This window comes from Electrophorus electricus, chromosome 13 (assembly GCF_041902795.1).
Source record: "Electrophorus electricus isolate QZ-2024a chromosome 13, ASM4190279v1, whole genome shotgun sequence".
Lineage (NCBI taxonomy): Eukaryota > Metazoa > Chordata > Actinopteri > Gymnotiformes > Gymnotidae > Electrophorus > Electrophorus electricus.
In genome coordinates this window covers 1,442,833-1,463,021 of record NC_137509.1, presented here as the reverse complement: position 1 = coordinate 1,463,021, position 20,189 = coordinate 1,442,833, and the positions used below count along the sequence as shown (strand labels likewise).

General features: G+C 41.3%; 1 protein-coding gene across 1 annotated transcript; it reads left to right on the top strand.

Annotated features, from left to right (window-relative positions):
* Positions 1–1,724: 1,724 nt before the first annotated feature.
* Positions 1,725–15,796, top strand: LOC145643523 (Fc receptor-like protein 5). Its single transcript, XM_081695024.1, has 16 exons — positions 1,725–1,732; positions 2,022–2,160; positions 2,245–2,391; positions 2,689–2,754; positions 3,045–3,090; positions 3,638–3,735; positions 9,342–9,392; positions 9,482–9,806; positions 11,039–11,308; positions 11,583–11,855; positions 12,490–12,759; positions 12,887–13,177; positions 13,529–13,807; positions 14,031–14,279; positions 14,467–14,568; positions 14,867–15,796. The coding sequence occupies exons 1-15, from the start codon at positions 1,725–1,727 to the stop codon at positions 14,565–14,567; spliced, it is 2,613 nt and encodes an 870-aa protein (XP_081551150.1). The 3' UTR covers position 14,568; positions 14,867–15,796.
* Positions 15,797–20,189: the final 4,393 nt, after the last annotated feature.

Sequence of the window (20,189 nt, the reverse complement as noted above, 5' to 3'; positions counted from 1 at the left end):
CCGGCTCGTATCTGCGCCAACCCTCATCTTAACTGGGTGAAAGAGGCCATGAAAATAATTAATGATCCTGATATCTGTAAGTTTCACCTAAGATGACATTTATTTTCACGTTTGCTGCAGTTTAACCATTCGGATGAACGAAAATGTTTTAACACATCATCTTGCCTTCAGCTTTACAACACAGAATGGAGCTCGTATCTGTGCAGATCCTTTAAACCGTGGTAATGTTATTCGTACTGTAGCGGTTCTACTATACCTGCTGTAGCATATTAGTCATACTACCTGGACAAATTAGGCAAATTAATATATTCATATATTACTGCATGTGTAGTAATGATGAAGTAAGTGTACTGCAGTGTGTGCAGTAATGGTGAGGTATGTGTACTGCAGTGTGTGCAGTAATGGTGAGGTCGAGGTAAGTGTACTGCAGCGTGTGCAGTAATGGTGAGGTCGAGGTAAGTGTACTGCAGCGTGTGCAGTAATGGTGAGGTCGAGGTAAGTGTACTGCAGCGTGTGCAGTAATGGTGAGATAAGTGTACTGCAGCGTGTGCAGTAATGGTGAGGTAAGTGTACCGCAGCGTGTGCAGTAATGGTGAGGTATGTGTACTTCAGCGTGTACAGTAATGGTGAGGTAAGTGTACTGCAGTGTGTGCAGTAATGGTGAGGTCGAGGTAAGTGTACTGCAGCGTGTGCAGTAATGGTGAGGTAAGTGTACTGCAGCGTGTGCAGTAATGATGAGGTAAGTGTACTGCAGCGTGTGCAGTAATGGTGAGATAAGTGTACTGCAGCGTGTGCAGTAATGGTGAGATAAGTGTACTGCAGCGTGTGCAGTAATGTGAGGTAAGTGTACTGCAGCGTGTGCAGTAATGGTGAGGTATGTGTACTTCAGCGTGTACAGTAATGGTGAGGTCGAGGTAAGTGTACTGCAGCGTGTGCAGTAATGGTGAGGTAAGTGTACTGCAGCGTGTGCAATAATGGTGAGGTCGAGGTAAGTGTACTGCAGCGTGTGCAGTAATGGTGAGATAAGTGTACTGCAGCGTGTGCAGTAATGGTGAGGTAAGTGTACCGCAGCGTGTGCAGTAATGGTGAGGTATGTGTACTTCAGCGTGTACAGTAATGGTGAGGTAAGTGTACTGCAGTGTGTGCAGTAATGGTGAGGTCGAGGTAAGTGTACTGCAGCGTGTGCAGTAATGGTGAGGTAAGTGTACTGCAGCGTGTGCAGTAATGATGAGGTAAGTGTACTGCAGCGTGTGCAGTAATGGTGAGATAAGTGTACTGCAGCGTGTGCAGTAATGGTGAGATAAGTGTACTGCAGCGTGTGCAGTAATGGTGAGGTAAGTGTACTGCAGCGTGTGCAGTAATGGTGAGGTATGTGTACTTCAGCGTGTACAGTAATGGTGAGGTCGAGGTAAGTGTACTGCAGCGTGTGCAGTAATGGTGAGGTAAGTGTACTGCAGCGTGTGCAATAATGGTGAGGTCGAGGTAAGTGTACTGCAGCGTGTGCAGTAATGGTGAGATAAGTGTACTGCAGCGTGTGCAGTAATGGTGAGGTAAGTGTACCGCAGCGTGTGCAGTAATGGTGAGGTATGTGTACTTCAGCGTGTACAGTAATGGTGAGGTCGAGGTAAGTGTACTGCAGCGTGTGCAGTAATGGTGAGGTAAGTGTACTGCAGCGTGTGCAATAATGGTGAGGTCGAGGTAAGTGTACTGCAGTGTGTGCAATAATGGTGAGGTAAGTGTGCTGCCCACAGTGAACTGGAAGCTGACATCTGGGCTGTTTCTAGAAGACCATAATTTTTGTCTTCTTTAAGTTGCCTGCCAGGGCCCAGTTCTGGCAATACTGCTCCAGTAGGTCCAGGGGCTGCTGTAGCCCCTGTGTACTTGGGAACAGCAACACCATGTTGTCTGTGTAGAGCAGGAACTTTACTTTCCCATCCTTCAAACATCAACAACAATGCGGATGATTGTTTGGGGTGGTTTGATCATTTGAGATATACTTTCATTTGGCTGTGGCCTGATAGCGGAGATTGTTGCCTGACAGTGAATGTATTACTGGTGCTGGGGTCCATGTTGGTGATGGCACAATCAACCACACAAGCACCAGGAGCTGAGCAGTATGTGGATGTCCCCAGAGAGTCCCCTCGTCCCACCATGAAGCATGTACAGACTTAGTGCTCGGCAGAGGTGTACTAACTCATTCCCAGTTGTGTTGACAGTGCTGTTGAGGTTGTTTCTGTTTTTGAGGATTGGTGTGAGGTGCAGGGGGCTTTGGACAAACACATGTTTGTTGCCCTTGTTGCCAAGTTTGGTTCCTGTTGCATTAAAATCTCAACACAGCAGCACATTAGCCTGGGCCTGGAAGTGACTGATCTCTGTGTAGAGATTGTTTGGGTACTCCTCATCATAATAAGGGGATTCTATCAGAGTAGTGTAGACAGCACAGAGGAGCATGTCTGAGGAGTGAGTCTGTTTCTGATAGGCCTTTTTTGAATGAGGATTTAGCCAGGAGTGTGATTTTACAACTGAAATGTGGTTGGCTAGTCCTATTCTGTACCACACCAGAATCTCTCCATAATCTTGTCCACAGTGGACTGTGCTTAATTTGAGTGAGGGTATAATAATCTCACAGTAGCCTGAGGCACAGTGAGTGGGGGTGTCATGACAGCACCATATTTCTGTTAAAATTAGGATGTCTACATCCGAAGTGTTCCTCAGGAATTCAGGATCTCTACTATTCGCTTCAAAGATCGAGGAGTAAAGACCATGAACGTTCCACAACTGATGTGGAATGAGCACATTTAGAATATGAATGCTCAAAATAAATCTATTGACTTGTCTAGTGAGACAGAACAGAAGGACTATTTAAATGATTATAGTGCAGGTATGCAGTACTCTACTTATTATTATAATTATTATTGTAGTACTATTATTATTGTTCACTATTTTACACTATGTAATCCTGTGGTATATCTGGTCTTACTTTGCAAGTGGTCTATTGCACAGGTTGTAGAGCAGGTCCTTTATTTCCCCCATCTCTGCTGTAGTCAGGGATTCTAGCTGGGGAGGAGAAGGCTGGTCTGCTGCTGCTGTGTAGGTCTGTGGTCTTTTCTGTGCAGGGGTCTTCTTCACAGACACTACTGTCTCCTTTTCATTTTACATTTACATTTACATTTCATTCTTTGTGGTGTGTTGCAGAAGATAAGTGAGTGGCTTTGGAGACTTCACAAATGTGAAGGATTATGTGAGGGCTTGTGGGGCTGGTGGAAACCAGGGCCTACTGTCGCTTCTAGGTGACAGGGGGTTGTATAATGGCATGTACAGGGGCAGTGGTCTGGCGATTCCTGGAGGTGGGGTAAGGCAGGCTGGTGCAGTGTTGCGGGCTAGTGCATCATCTTTAAGGGTCTTTGCAGAGATCAGACCATGGCCTTGTGGAGATGGATCCCATCATACATGTTGTGTGAGGTGAAGTGCCAGATGTACATTTGGAAGAGAAAAACATCTTCTGCTGATCTCGGTGTCGATGGTGTTGATGATGTGTGGGGTTGTGTCAGACCGCGGTAGCAGGGTGGAGATGAGTATGTGGCTCTCTGGTAACTCCTTGCTGCCTCTCCCTGGCACTCTCTGCACTGCCTTCAAGGTGTTGCTGCGCCGGGTGTGAAGGTCGATTGTGCCTGTGTGGCTGATGATGTGCTGAGGGTTTCTAAGAGTCTCCTTGTTCAGGAGCTGGTGGGCCTGGTCAGTAGTTCTACAGTGCTTTGATGTCACCTGGTGTTCAGGGAACAGCTTCTAGGGGTCCAGGAACTTCCTGTTGGAGTCCATTAGCAGCACCACATGAGGCCTCTGTTGGTTTGGCTGTGGTGGGCTCAGGGGCAGGTGAGGTGAGGACTCTGCTGCCTGAGGTGTCTGAGGGTCAGTTGAGGAGAGATTTGCTTGTGTTGTATTGTGCATGTGTGTGGGGTGAGAAGAGAGCGGTAGTTCTATAATTACACTGTTGATGGGAGAGGTGGTAGTGTGTGTGTTTGAGGAGGCTAAGGGATAGTCTCTGAAAATCAGCAGCTGTTCTTTTATGTCTTGTATCTGCTTTGTTAAGGTCATTTCTTTTGTTTCCCCATCTTCTTTAAGCTTTGCCATTTGTGTCCAACTCTGAGAGGTCTCATTTTACAAATACCAGAACTCTTTTGGCTTGGCTAAAAAGGCCACTCCCTTCCCTTATCGGGTCTCCAAACCACTCTGTAAGGAAGGTTTATTACTCTGCCAAGACACATGGCCCAAAACGTTACAACCCCAGATCTGGGCTGAGGAAATAAAAGGCCATAAAGTACCCTGCTTGGAATTTAGAGATAACTTCACAATCTTGAATACAATCAAGAAAAAGCTTAATAAAGGCCATATTCTTGAAGGACTACAGGAATTTGAATTTTTTCTTAAAAAAGGCCTTCTCATGAGCATTGCGATGAGACCTGATTCATATATAGAATATAACCATTGAATTTCAATGCATATAACAAGATTTTATAGTCCATACTGATTACACAGACGATGGATCCATAGCTCCTCTCAGTGACCTGTCACGGTTAGTCGGCCGGATAGCAGGAGGGAGACGCCTACTCCTGCTATCGATCACACCCCTTATCTGCCCCGTTCACAATCACCGGAGTATTGAAGGAAATCACCTGTTCGTAATCATTGTCTGCTTATTTAAATCCACAGATCACAAGAGACGGGGCTGCACATTACAGGATCCACGATGCCAATCTCGTCTAATCACTGCGCCCCTCAGAGAGACTTACTGTCTGAGTATTGGTTAGTTGTTTGCATTGGTGCACACCGATGGATAATAAACAGCACTTGCTGCAACCCTACCTCTCGCTTCTTCCGTGCCCCAATCGTCACATGACCATATCAGACTCCCCCATCTGGATTTATTAATCCTGTATGGCTAACAATGCTTTGGTATGTACATCAGAGTCTCAGCAAGCTCACATATGAGTGAAAGCAAACTAGTTATCATCACTGAACTGTTATGAAACCTGCTCTCTCTCAATTTGTCAACTTTTCTTTTCTTGTTATTTTTGCCATTCATGAAATGATTATATCCAATGCCTTAAGCCCACTATTCTAGTGTTTGCATATTAATACTTAGTGACTACCTCCTCGTCTCTAGTATAACAGAGGAAGATTATTTGGATGATAATCATAATATGCTCTCTGTCTTTCCCCATCTCCTCTATGCTCCTCTCTCTCTGTCTCTAAATAGTGTTTTTGATGAAAATGTGACTGCTTTCTTATTGATAATTGTGTGCTTTATATTTCTTAAAAGAACATCTACATTCTATCTAGAATGATGTCCCTCATGACCCCTCCCACGAGTCAGGGTTATAAATATCTACGCTCTGGTACAAAGGTTAGGTTAAGGTGGTAAATATTGGAATTAAAAGTTGCTAAAAGTCTGTTAAAAGTTAAAAGGTAAAACTTAAAAATGAAAACTTGAGGAAGAGTTTGATCCAGAAAAGAAGATGGAACTGCTCATGAGAAGAATTAAATACTTAGAATAGTGGCTTATTTTATGTCTGTCTTATATCTAGTCTGTCATAGACCATTTAATTTGCTTTCCAGTTCGCTGTAAAAGTCATACATTTATTTTTGCATCATTGGTAAAATTAGAATTAAATCTGTTTGGCCAACAGTACTAATTAGCCAACCTTAGGTTTCAACAAAACTATGTCTAGGACACACTAGGATTCACATTGACACCTGCAAAGTCAAGGAACCATCTATCTCAGCTCTGCATTCTTGGTGAAGCTCAGGCTCCCTGATTCGGTACAACCTTTGGTGCCGGGGTCGTCGGCAGTGCAGAGAAATTTCGGGACCAGGTATTTTCAGCTGACCACACACACCTAAACTTCGCTGACCCCCTTGAGCGGATAGATCGGCCAAATTGACAATTGTCCCTGGATGTTGATGTAAGAGCTATTTTTCCATTCATATGCTATCTCAGGGTGTCTATAGTGAGTTACATTTCCTAGAGATAATTCTGTCCAGTTGGTATTTTCTCTGCTCATTAGTCTATATAATAATAGGAACAGGACCCTCCTCCCTTTTAGACAAGTAGTGACACTAACTGCTAGCTGCTTTAGCTATTTGGGATGGGATAGACTAGTTTGTGAGGTCGCACCAAAGATAAAGAGTTCTCTGGCTTGTGCAAAAGTGCCCCCCTCTGATCTCAGTTCTTTCCTTTGTTGTTTTTATTACTTGATTAATTTCCTTCATCTCCTTTCTTTTCTCCCTCAGTTGTTATTCGTTAGGTATTCTGTACACCTGAGCCACATCTGCCATAGTCGCCTAACACACCTGTCTCACTACATCAATAATTTGTTTATTCATTAATCAATAATATTGCACGGGGAAGGTTTCCTCAAAGGAACCCAGTCTGGGTTCATTGCCCTGGATCAACACTGTGACTTTGGTCTAGTAGGTTATTGCGAGTATAGGATTGTCAGCATCCAAATTTCCAACCTCTCACACAGTGATTCTTCCTTAACGGTAAATGGGAAGTGTTTAAAGATTGGCGATTTCTATACGGATAGGGCAGGTTGTTTTTGGTCCTCCTCGTCAGGTGGATGTAGTCTGCATACAGGATGTCTGGATTCTCTGATTCCTCTTTGCCTGGGCAGTATTGCACTCCACCTCTCTGCTCTGAGCATGTTTGGTTTCCATGGTGACTGACAGTTTTGTGTAGTGCAGCTGCTGCAGGTTTAAAGAGGGGAGCTTCGGGTATCTTAAACTGTTAGCTACAGGCTAGTTGAGACAAAATATTTTGGTCTTTGGTTTGTAAATTAACTTTTTCCTTGTTCGTCAGTTCTGCTGTTGTATGCTTAAGTCCAGACTCCACATTCATCTTATAGTTGTCCTTTTTGTTTGATTTAATTTTTTGATTAAAAAACTCCACAGTACTCTTCGCATAGGGAGCGGTGAGCAGCGAAATACCGTAAAAACAGACATATATGCGTATTTTAATTTAAAGTGCTGATTTGTCACAGCTATTTGGCTTATTTTCCGTGGTTAATATTTGGAGATATTGTTATATCGCTTAATGTACATTAAATGTGTAGAATGTTTTTACATTGTGGAAATGTCTTTTTCTACCTTCCTCTCATTTTAACTTTCCTTGTACTCCAGGTCAAAGCACAGCTATCGCTATAGTGCATCTTTAAGTACTAATAATTGACCATTATTGACAAATGGAACAAAATTGGGCACAGTAAAATATTAAGATAGTAAGATTCTGACAGTCAATCTGCTTTCTATATCTTATATCTTATAGTAGTGAAAGTATACAGATACTGTCCACGGTATAAATCAGCAGGCAGAAACCAAGGTAATCCAAAGGGGCTGGGAACGAGGCGTAGTCCGGGAAGGAAGCAGAGGTCAGGCCAGGAGAACCAATAAGAATAAATACGATCGGCATGCGTAGATGAATACGATACTTCACAAGTCTGAGGGGACTGGGACGTGTGGAAGGGAAGTGCAACGAGGGCCAGGTGTAGCCCTTCAGTACTCAGGCGCTGATCTGGGCGGGAAAAGCTAGTGCGTTGGACCGATACGGTCAGTTACAGCAGTACAACATTTACATCATATGACAAAAAAGTAAAAAAACAAAACAAAACATAGTTCAAAAAAGGTAGTATAAATAGTATGGATTCTGTGTAATAAAGTGAGATGTAGCAGTAAAATACAGTATATCACAGCAATATAGCACATAAGTGGAAGAAAAAACAAGTTTTTAAACTAATTTTAAGTATTTCACAGGGTACCACACAATGCATAACTGATTCCTAAACAATAAGAACACCAACAACATAAATAAATAATAATTCATCAAAATGTGCCATTGACTATCAAATCCTTATAGTCTATGACACACCTACTCTTTATGGATGATTAGGAAAACTGTAGACACAGGACGCACAGACTCCGTCGACGTGGTGAAACATTTATTGACATTAAACACGAACGACAACGGTGGCACTCGCACGTAGTGACGACACTGAACTTGAACACACAGTTAAAAACTAACAACGGAGACTCTGAACATTAACATTACATGAACAATGACCACGCACTGGCGGAGGTTTAAATACAAACACTCGTCGTTAAACTCCGGGATCTCTGCCTCCCTCAGGGCAGTCCGGTACGCTCTTCGTAACGTGACGTTGCGCCTATAAACACACAAAAGGCGCTGTGCGCCATCTTAATCCTGAGTCTCACCTGTCCAGTCAATGTCCTCCGTCTTAAGAGTGTTCATTGCACAACACGTTGGACTCGCTGATGGAAAAACCTTCACATCTTAAAATTAACTAGCAACTTCCCACAGCTGCTTCCTCAACTCTCTTTGCCTCACCTAGTTTGAAAATGTTAGCTAGCTGCTAACTAGTATAGAGTCAGATTAATGTTAGTCATCTGACATGAGTAGATAGCTTGTAATAAAAATCGGTTTGGAGAAAAATGGTAATATCGATGAATGTCTAGATAGCGGGACATTTAGTTTATATAATGTCTTAAGTCTCAGCTGTCATACCTAGTTAGCATTATTAGTAATGTTAGCTATTAGCCAGACTAGTCAGACTATAAGATAGTTAGCACTCAACATAATGTTATAATGTCAAAATACAAAGAAATCACATTCCTGCTCCGTTATTCTTATTTACTGCAGACTATCTGCACTGAGCTGGAATTGTACAATGAAGAGAAATGTGTAGTATAGTGAGAGTGCAGGTGAGTCAGGAGTGTGTGCTGCTGTGTTTGTACAGAGCAAGCTAAAGGTGTGTTGGTCATGCAGACAGCTGAACAAGTGTTCAGAGTAGAGAGCGTCACTCTAAGATGTGACACATGAGGGGAAGAGGTCTGTGTATGGCAGTACTGCTGGTATAAAGAGGGTTCAGTTAGTGCTGTCAGTAGTGAACAGGTTTACAGTATCAGTCCTGTTGAAGTCCCACACAGGTAAATAAGACAACTGACTAAGCTCACTACGGTTTTTGGTTACTACACTGACTATACTGGAATAAACAGACAAAATCTCACCCAAACAAAATGGCAGCCACCCCCTACTACCAGTGTGTAAATACAGGACAATATATACGAGAGACATAGATCAACTAGCAACCAAACCAACAAGGGACAAAGCAAACCATAAGTCAAGGGGAGACATCAAAGTCATACACACAAATCCAAGCGATGGAGTATCAAAAAAGCAAACAAGTACCATCAACAACACTCTCTGCTCCAATCAGCCCTCAGCTAAGCTCTATTGCCCTTCCTCTTCCTTTCATGTGGTCCTCCAGCTTGCTGTAAAACCTGGTATGGATGATAACAGGGACACTGAAGAGTCAAAGGCAAAACCTGGAACACAGACACACACAGACCTAACAATAGACCTCATCACATGACTACAAGAGAAGTTGTTTAGTGTGTTTTCCATTAAGGTACATTAACCCTAAATGTCCTGAGAGTGAACTGCTGTTCTCTTCTTCCTGTAGCTCTACCCGGAGCTACACTGACTCTGCAGACTAAGTGGAGTCCTGTGTTCACTGGAGAGTCTGTCACTCTGAAGTGTGAAATAGAGTCTTACAGTAACTGGAGGTATCAGTGGTATAAAGGCCGCAGTAAGACTGCAGTCCATCAGAATGAGACAAACACCTTCACCATCAGATCACCAGCAGACAAGGATCAGTACTGGTGTAGAGGACAGAGAGATCAAAGACCCACATCATCACAGGATAGCAATTCTGTGACTCTAACGGTGAAAGGTAAGTTTATTTTTTATATAGTTCTGTGAAATGTGTTCTTATATGATTGGTAAATCAGAAGCTACATAGTAAAAGAGTTAACATTTTGTAGTACATGTAACAATTAATATATATTAATGATTGATGACTGTGGTGTCATTTTAAATAACTGGAATCAAGTGGATACTGCAAATGATCATTTATCACTGGAAAACTATTTGATTAAAAGATAGTAAGTATAATTAATGCTTGAACAAAAAGATGTTTGTTTTTTTTAAATCATGTATACTGTTGGACATAATGAGGAGTACTGAATACTTCGTGTTTGCAGTATGAACCACAGTGCCCCTACACCACTAATGATTAACTGTTAAACGAGTACAGTAGGGTAGTGTATTCCTCATGTTTGGAGTATAAACTGCATAGTCAGTACATCACTAATGATTAACTGTTTGACTTCTCTCTAAGCTTCTACTTCAGCACCTGCACCCTCGAGAGCAGGCCCAATCTGACATACTCAAATAAATCACTCGATAGCATTGAATATTCTTAAAATACAGTACATCTATCAACATAACATTTCTTAGAACTAATATAAGTACCTGCTTAACGGGTTTCAGCCGTCTACAAGCAACCGTTCACCAGAAATCCCACAATGAATACGTTTTTTTTTTTTTGGTTAATTTCCACAACATTCATGTCTGTACTTTTAAATGGCCTTTGAAAATATACTTCTGGTATAACTTTAGATTTTGTCATAGAAAATTAAATTACCATCAAAGAAACTGCGTGACATGTTTAAATAGTATATAGAATGTTAAAGCTCTTTGTTTGCTTGCTCAAGTCTTTGTACAAAAACATCGCGTTCATTTCCCTCGTAACCTCACACAAAATACCATAAAATGCACGATAGTCATGTAACAGTGTCCTGAACAGAAAGCTAAAACCCTATCTTGAATTCCGTGGTTGCTGTTGGGCCATAAAGAGCTATTTTTTTAGTGACCCTCGTTCACACCTATGAGTACCAAGGTGTTGGGGGGTCAGATTACTTCACAAGTGTTTTGCAGACAAACCCGGGTGCTTAGCAGCAGTTTCAACAAATGGTGCTCCCTTAGCTGAAAATGTAGATGGCTCACTTGCCTTGTATGGTCACCCACTGAGTGAGGGAGGGCAATGTGCACAACAATACAGCTCTGGTGTGCTCTAGCCACATGTGCTGTGCAGAGTGAACTGCTGTTCTCGTCTTCCTGTAGCTCTACCCGGAGCTACACTGACTCTGCAGACTAAGTGGAGTCCTGTGTTCACTGGAGAGTCTGTCACTCTGAAGTGTGAAATAGAGTCTTACAGTAACTGGAGGTATCAGTGGTATAAAGGCCGCAGTAAGACTGCAGTCCATCAGAATGAGACAAACACCTTCACCATCAGATCACCAGCAGACAAGGATCAGTACTGGTGTAGAGGACAGAGAGATCAAAGACCCACATCATCACAGAACAGTACCAAAATGAGTCTCTCTTTTGAAGGTAAATAATTACTATGGTAAAAACTCTGAAAATACCATTTTAATAGTATTTTATATGCTTAGACTATAAAACCATAGTGTCACTGCCATATTTAATGATTAAATATTTAAAAAAAAAAACAGATGGTGAGAAAATCTGATCAAAATCCCCATAAACATTTTCTAAATTTTTAACATATAGTTTAACAACTAAAACATTAGAATTTGCAGAGTTTAATATTCTAAAGTTAAATGTTGTCTCATTCACCGTATCATGTCTATTTATGTCATGATAGCCAAACCCACACCAGTTGTGCGTGTAAGTGCGCATTACATTGTGTTCTCTGGAGACACAGTTACTCTGAGCTGTGAGCTACAGTCTACTGGATGGCAGTTTCTCTGGTCCAAAGACTCAGAGGAGTTCAAGTCTGACAACAGCAGTGTAGAAGGTATTAAAACCATCCACCCTGTTCAGCTCTCTGATGGAGGACAGTACAGGTGTAGGGCACAGAGAGGGAACCCCCCCTACTACACAGGCTACAGTAACCCTGTCACGGTGACAGCCAGTGGTAAGTCATGGAGTAACAGACACTTTTCAGTTAAGTTATCACATGATTAGATTTACAGACTGTTTTTTTTAAGTTGGTGTTGTCACTGAACACATTCATGCTTTGCAATTCATATAGTCAAAATTATGTGCACTGAGCTGGAATTGTACAATGAAGAGAAATGTGTAGTATAGTGAGAGTGCAGGTGAGTCGAGTGTGTGCTGCTGTGTTTGTACAGAGCAAGCTAAAGGTGTGTTGGTCATGCAGACAGCTGAACAAGTGTTCAGAGTAGAGAGCGTCACTCTAAGATGTGACACATGAGGGGAAGAGGTCTGTGTATGGCAGTACTGCTGGTATAAAGAGGGTTCAGTTAGTGCTGTCAGTAGTGAACAGGTTTACAGTATCAGTCCTGTTGAAGAGTCCCACACAGGTAAATATACCTGTAGAGGAAGAGAGACAGGAGTCTCCCACTATTCCCAGACCAGTGATGCTGTTACACTAACTGTATCAGGATTGTGTGGTCATCTCTTCAGTATTCATAGACCTCAACATCACATGAATACAGACGAAAGCAGATGTTTAGTGTGTGTTTTTCATTAAGATCACTTTACTGTAAATGTCCTGAGAGTGAACTGCTGTTCTCTTCTTCCTGTAGCTCTACCCAGAGCTACACTGACTTTAGAGACTAACTGGAGTCCTGTGTTCACTGAAGAGTCTGTCACTCTGAAGTGTGAAATAGAGTCGTACAGTAACTGGAGGTATCAGTGGTATAAAGGCCGCAGTAAGACTGCAGTCCATCAGAATGAGACAAACACCTTCACCATCAGATCACCAGCAGAGAAGGATCAGTACTGGTGTAGAGGACAGAGAGATCAAAGACCCACATCATCACAGGACAGCAATTCTGTTACTCTAACAGTGAAAGGTAAGTTTATTATTTAAATAGTTCTGTTTATATATTTTTATGATTGGTAAATCAGAAGCTACACAGTAAAAGACCACGTTTAGAACATGCAGTACATGTAATTCTATTGATTTATTCTCTCTCCCAGATATTTCACCACAGGCAGTACTGAGTGTGTCTCCACAGATCTGGCTGACTGAAGGAGACTCAGTGAGTCTAAGCTGTGAGGTCAGAAACTCCTCTACAGGCTGGACATTCAGCTGGTACAGAGCTGTTCCCCATGTTGAGCTCCTCTCAGGCAGCAGCAGTGGAACTGGAGGCTCCTACACTCTCAGTCCTGCTGCTCTACATCACACAGGAGTTTATGTGTGCAGAGCAGAGAGAGGAGAACCAGCCTATCAGACACAGTACAGCAACACTCAGCCACTATGGATCACTGGTGAGGAACACACACACACACACACACACACACACACACACACACACACACACACACACACTGTAGGCCTGGAGCATGCGTGTTTGTGACTGACAGACCAGACCAGTTATTTATTTATATATTCATTAATATGGTGTGTAAACTTTTCTGTTAAACACTTGCATTTCTAATACAGTTTAATTCAGCTGAGTTTGCAAACAAATTTGTCTAGTTCTCATTGAAGTAGCATTCTATGAATTATAAAGGTGCAAAACCAGTGATTTGTTAACATTCAATGATAAATGTGTTAATTAACCTTGAGCTAAGATAAGACAATCAAATGACCACATCTAACATCTTTCTGGGTCTAAGGTTTGTCCCCTGCAGTGTCTCTGATCATCAGTCCCAGCAGAACTCAACACTTTAGTGGTGACTCTCTCTCACTGAGCTGTGAGGGACAGAGTGACTCTACTGGATGGAGAGTGAGAAGATACACACACAGTGGGAATGTGTCAGATTGTTCATCAGACTGGGGATTAGATACAGGATCAACATGCACCATCAGATACCTCTACACAACACACACTGGAGTGTACTGGTGTCAGTCTGAATCTGGAGGGAACAGCAATCCTGTTAATATCACAGTGCACAGTGAGTCTACATGTAGTGCACTCACATTATGGACATCCATCACACAGTAGTTACAGTTTTAACTCTGGGATGATCTGAACATACTGCAGCAGTGTTGTCTGTTTTCTGCTGAGCTGATTCAGCTCTGTTAGAGCAGGTAAAACCCTGAACAGGTCTGTCCTGTGTGTTTATGTTGGAATGATTCTCACTGTACATGACTACTGTGATATCTTCTCTGTTCTAGATGGTAATGTGATTCTGGAGAGTGCAGTCCATCATCTGACTGAGGGAGATTCTCTCACGCTTCGTTGTTTGGATCGTAACACCAACACTTCATACCTCCAAGCCAGTTTCTATAAAGGTGGATCACATCTCTATAACCAGACTACAGGAGAAATGACCATTCATACTGTCTCACAGTCAGATGAGGGTCTCTACTCCTGTAAACACCCAGAGAGAGGAGAGTCACCACATAGCTGGGTCTCAGTCAGAGGTAAGATGTACTGTAGAAGTTCTGTAATAATCATACTGCAACATTAAACATTTTAGAAGTGGGTTTTATAGGAGGCACTGTAGTGTTAGAGAGGTGAGTGAAAAATGTGCATTTTATATGACCATGTGTTGTGAAAGTACCTCAGAGTAGTCTACTGTCGTGTGTGTGTGTGTATGTGTGTGTTCAGGAACCCCATTCTCCATCCTCAGACTGCTCAGTAGTCTAATGGCAGCCTCTCCATATCTGCTAGTGTCCATTGTGCTGGGGGTCAAATGCTACAGAGTATGAGGTAAGAGCTCCATCATTATTACAGCACCATTTTCATAATAAAAGCCCCAAGTCTAACATAACAATGCACAGCAGTAAGGCCTGTTATTTACAGTCAGTTTCCATAAATTGTCATTATAGCTGATGTTTCTAAAGGGCAAAGTAGCAAAACCCAGATGTGATAAGGCCTGGAGCTTCTGATGGCTCAGAACAACTGTGCTTGACAAATCTCTCACTACATTTATAACATGGAAGGAAAAACAAGTAACTTTGAATTCAATAAAGACTTTTATTCTATTTTATTGTTTCCTTCTTTACAGGTCACACTGGTAAAAATCAAAGGCACTGTGCATTCATAGAGTGAAAACCCAAAAGAGAAACTGAAAGTGGAACAATGTGTTTCTGTTTGTAATAATCTGTTTCAAATAGTATTGAGACTGAAATAGTTCATTGTGAGTAGCTGTTTGGATCTTAGCAGAAGAACAATATGTGTAAAGAAAATTGTAGGCAAGCGATAATATCAAAAGCTCATGTCAAGTGTATTTTAACTCCCTTTTTTTTGGTATATCATTTCAAATTACTTCTTTTATGTTTGCAATTATTTGTAAAAGCCACTCAAACTAGTCTTTTAGGGTTCCTTGAACTATGAATGTTTAAAAGTGAAAAATCTCCACACCTTGAAAACTCACCTTGAGTTTTCTAAACTTTGAAAGTTTAATTTTTATAATGTATTATTATTTTGTTAACATTAGGTATATATTTTTTCTTGTTATTATTTATTTTAAAAAGACATTTTAATGTTTTTTGCTTTAAAAAAACAGATTAAAAAAAGTATAATATAAATTTCTGTCTAAATTATCTGCCACATCATTACTCAGATGTCATTCTGAAATCCTTCATTTGTGCCGAGTTGCTTATATAGAGGAAATTCTCCACTTAGGAAGCACAAACACCACCACTGTGAGTGAGAAGATTTCCTTATTATTCAACTATTCTTTGATTGTGAAAGGGGAGCTGAACCATAAGCACTCTGCACGCACACACACACACACACACACACACACACACTACTGTTTATAAATCACTACAGTTTATATCTACTGTTTATACATCACTACAGTTTATATGCTTAGTTTATACCTACATTTATTCATAGTTTATTAGTGGCCTTTATGCTTAATTTATACTTACAGTTGTATTTAAAGGTTTGGGCATACTGGGCCAACAAGCTGGTTGTGTTTTTCATCTTTTCCCACATCAATAAAAAAAAGATTAAATTAAAATGTTGCATGGTGCCTTGCATTTCTTTCAAGTTAGAGGAAGGCATCAGCTCCAGCAGTTGATGTTAAAGAGAAAACTCCTGGTTATGGTAATTAATACAGCAAGGACCCTGGTTCAAGCCAATGAGAAAATGCCTCGTTAGGCTAATTAATACAGCAGTGACCCTGGTCCCAGCCAATGAGAAAACTCCTTTTAGGCTAATTAATACAGCAGTGACCCTGCTCCCTGTGACGCAGGTGGCACAGAGGAAGCAAGAGGTGGGGTAGTGAGGAAGTGCTCTTTATTATCAATAATGGAATCACCAATAGGAGCACTCACACAACAAAACAAAGTCATCTTCTCCGTGAGTGGTAGCGCTGGGGCGGGTAGGGGCAGGTAGACTCTCAGTCTGAGGTCGGCTAATGTGCAGTGCTATCATCTGGGGCCTGTGGATTTAAATAGGTGAAGTAGTCAATAAGGAACAGGTGAAGCTGATCAGTAGTGAGGGGATCGGGAGCAGTGTGTGTGTGTGTGTGGTAAGATCCCTAGCAGGAGTGGGCGTGTCCCTCCTGTTGGCTGTCCAACCGTGACAGTCCCAGCCAATGAGAAAATGCCTTGTTAGGCTAATTAATACAGCCATGACCCTGGTCCCAGCCAATGAGAAGATGCTTGGTTGGCTAATTAACACAGCAATGACCCTGGTCCCAGCCACTAGATTTACATTTACCTGATGTTTTTATCAAAAGCAACTTACAATCACAACTGAGTACAATTTGAGTAATTGAGGGTCTTGCTCAGGGGCCCAACAGTGATAACTTGGCAGTGGTGTGGCTTGAACCCACAATCTTCCAATTACAAGTCAATTACCTTAACCAGTGAGATACCACTGCCACTACAGTCCATAGCTAGATTTGGGAACGGCTAATAAGCATTTAGTTTCATCCAGGTATCAACCTTGCTGCTTATGTAAGAGGATCTGCCTTTCTTCATATAATCACAAAACAAATCTGTATCCCACTAACTTTGAGACTACTGACTAAAGACATCTTCCTCTCAGCACTAATTCAGGAGTGGATGGGAACTTCATGGAGTAAAGATCGACCTGCAACTGCCTCACTCTAACAACTGCTTGCTTCCACACTGAATCCATTCAGTTTTTCATTATCCTCTCAGCCCATAATCATTTTGGGCCTCCCCTGGCTTTTCAAACACAACCCCAGAATCTCTTGGTTCACTCACTGCTTGGAGTGACCACGGTTTTAGTACATGCATAGCTGTTCCTGTGAGAACCACCTCCATAGGAAGTTCCCTAACACCAGATCTTGACACATTAACTAAGGAATCCATTGATTTCACTGATGTCTTCAGCAAAAGCCATACCACTAAGTTACCCCCATCATAGATCTTACGATTGCACCTGCTACCTGACAGTCCCCTGCTTAAGAAATCTAAGGCTTACCCTCTATATATCATAGACACTGAAACTATGGAGAAATACACACAGTAGCCCTCACTCAATGTTTTATACACCCTTCCATGTCCCCTGTAGCTGCTGGAATTTTATGTAGAAAAGACAGATGATGGCCTCTGTCCCTGCATTGATTCCAGGGCTCTCATGTGAGTCACTGTAACCTTTCCCTATAATCTGATTCTGTTCCCTTCAACCCAGGAGAATCACCACGGTGTTCACAAAATTAGATTTGAGAAATGCATGCAATCACATTCACATCATACCAGATGAATGGAAGACTGTTTATTCATTATGTCTAAAAGAGACTGGAGTACTGGAACACTGGTAGTACTGACTGGAGGCCACTCATCATCCCTTCCTGATATTAACAGACCATTAATATCTGGAGTATCTGAAAACCACTAAATGACTAAATCCAAGACAGGCTAGATGTTCATTATTTTGTACCTCCTTTCATCTGCATCTTGGCATCCGTTCGCTGATATCTCCATGAAGACATTAAGCCAAAACTGAATAAAGCTCTTCCTCAGGAAACCCCACCAGGAAAACCTTATGTCCTGGTCTCCTTGCAGGGACAGCTCCTCAACTGGGATCCCTCACTAGTTAGCACTGGTCAGCCACGTAACTACCATACGTAACCCAGGTTAACCTCTGGCTTCTGCACATCACATAAATGTTCAGTGTTTTATGTGATGTGGACAATTAAACTAACAGACATAGAAATTCATCATTATTGCAGCTTTAAAACTATTCGGTTAATTAGACTGCAGTGTAAAATGAAGGTTTCCTGTACCTTTAACAGCTTTGCCCTTAAAAAATGATGCGAATGAAGTAAAAATCAGTTCAGTTGAGTCAGACAAAAGAGAGAAACAGTGAAGAAAAAAGAACAAGAGAACATTTTTAGAAGTAAATGAAGACGAACTGCCTTCATTAGTCATCAAATGATTGGTGAGTCTGAACTATTAGACTAACGAGTACAAATTAGTTACTTAACTGTGAATGTAAAACTGTATTTAGCTTTGGGTAGAAAGGTTATTATAAAACTGTGTTGTTGTATTAAATTGAGAACATGATGAATTGCAAGTTAAGCATGAAGAGTTTTGTGAGTAAACTGTGTTTAGGTGAGAACTAGCCTGTAGTAGTTACTAGCTTGCTATCTCACCTCCATTTTGTCAGTATTACAGATCATGTAGCCTAACGGTTCATCACTAGCCACGAAATGTTCAGTGTTTTTCGTACGAAGTAAGCTGTTAATTACCGCTTATGTGACAATGATAATTGAGTTAATGGAGTTATTTTGAGCCTTCATGACCTGTAATACAGGTCAGTTTTTCCTTTCTTTTTCATGTATGTTGTGTTCATAGAAGTGAATTGAGTTAATTGATTTAAGGTGACTTCTCATGTTGAGCCAACACAGTGCCTGACTACTGAATGTATGCTACCCCGTTCCTCCAGGACAGACTGTTCCTCATTCGGACAGATATTTTTCTTTTTGAGTTGGAGGAAAACCGATTCTGAGGAGAGAGATTTTTTTGCCCCTTTTCCTACAAAAGAAAATTATTTTGCCTGATAGATGATAAAGCAAACTGAAAAAGGTTAACATACACAATACTAGTTTTTACGAAGGAATCAATTATTTAAATTATTATAATAAACTGTAATACTTGTACGAGTAATATACTTACCTTGACTGTGACCCAAAACAGACCTGGAAACTTGATTGCATTAAATAGGTGGAAATCATAAATTTAAATAATAAATTAATTATATGTCAATATTCTGACTCATTGTGCAGTATTCCCCGTCTCCATACGTTGGCCCCTGAATATCTTTATCTGACTGTGTCCTCTGAACCCCGTGAACACGTGTTCTCAGAAACTGGTGGCATCATCAGTGAAAAAGGAGCAGAGTAAGTCCAGGTCCAGCAGAACAAATAATCTTCTAGAATAAAACACACAAGTCTATTTCTGATGTTTCTCTACTTCTGTTTATTTCTGTGCTCATCAGATGTACATTCAATAGAGGTCATTCTCACACGACCAAATATCACATGGCACATGAGGAGAATAAAAACAAAATACTTTGTTGAAACACATACATTCAGATATAAAAGAAAAGCATGCCAACATCACTGCATGGTGTGTGGTGTAGGTGTGGACAAGATTATTATCCACACCGAAGTGAATGAAGCAATGATGGTGTAGTATTTTTATTTGCACAGCAGAGGGCACAGTAGAGCTGCGTTTCAAATACCTCAAAACGCCAAACCATTTTCACTTCAAATGCGTTACTGTTTCAGAGTCTCGTTCTGCCCATCACTACTAATCAAAACAAAACAGTAGTGTAGCAGTGATGTACTGCATTTGTCCTGTAGTTTAATCAGAATGAGCTGCTACTGTTCAGGATTCTAACAGCATATCAGTGTTTTCACACCTTCCACCTGATGTCTCCTGAGTGTCTGCAGTAGCAATCCTTCAATTCACTCAGTTCCTCCACCTGCTGCTGTATTATACTGTTGTAGTAGTTCCTCCACCTGCTGCTGTATTATACTGTTGTAGCAGTTCCTCTACCTGCTGCTGTATTATACTGCTGTAGTAGTTCCTCCACCTGTTGCTGTATTATACTGCTGTAGTAGTTCCTCTACCTGCTGCTGTATTATACTGCTGTAGAAGTTCCTCCACCTGTTGCTGTATTATACTGCTGTAGTAGTTCCTCCACCTGCTGCTGTATGATACTGCTGTAGTTCCTCCACCTGCTGCTGTATGATACTGCTGTAGTAGTTCCTCCATCTGCTGCTTTATTATACGAGAAGAAATTGCTTCTCTTCTTCTCCTTCTTATTGTATGTCATATATGTGTGTGTTTATTGATTGGTGTGATGTTTTATTTGTGCCATACAATTGTACACACTTT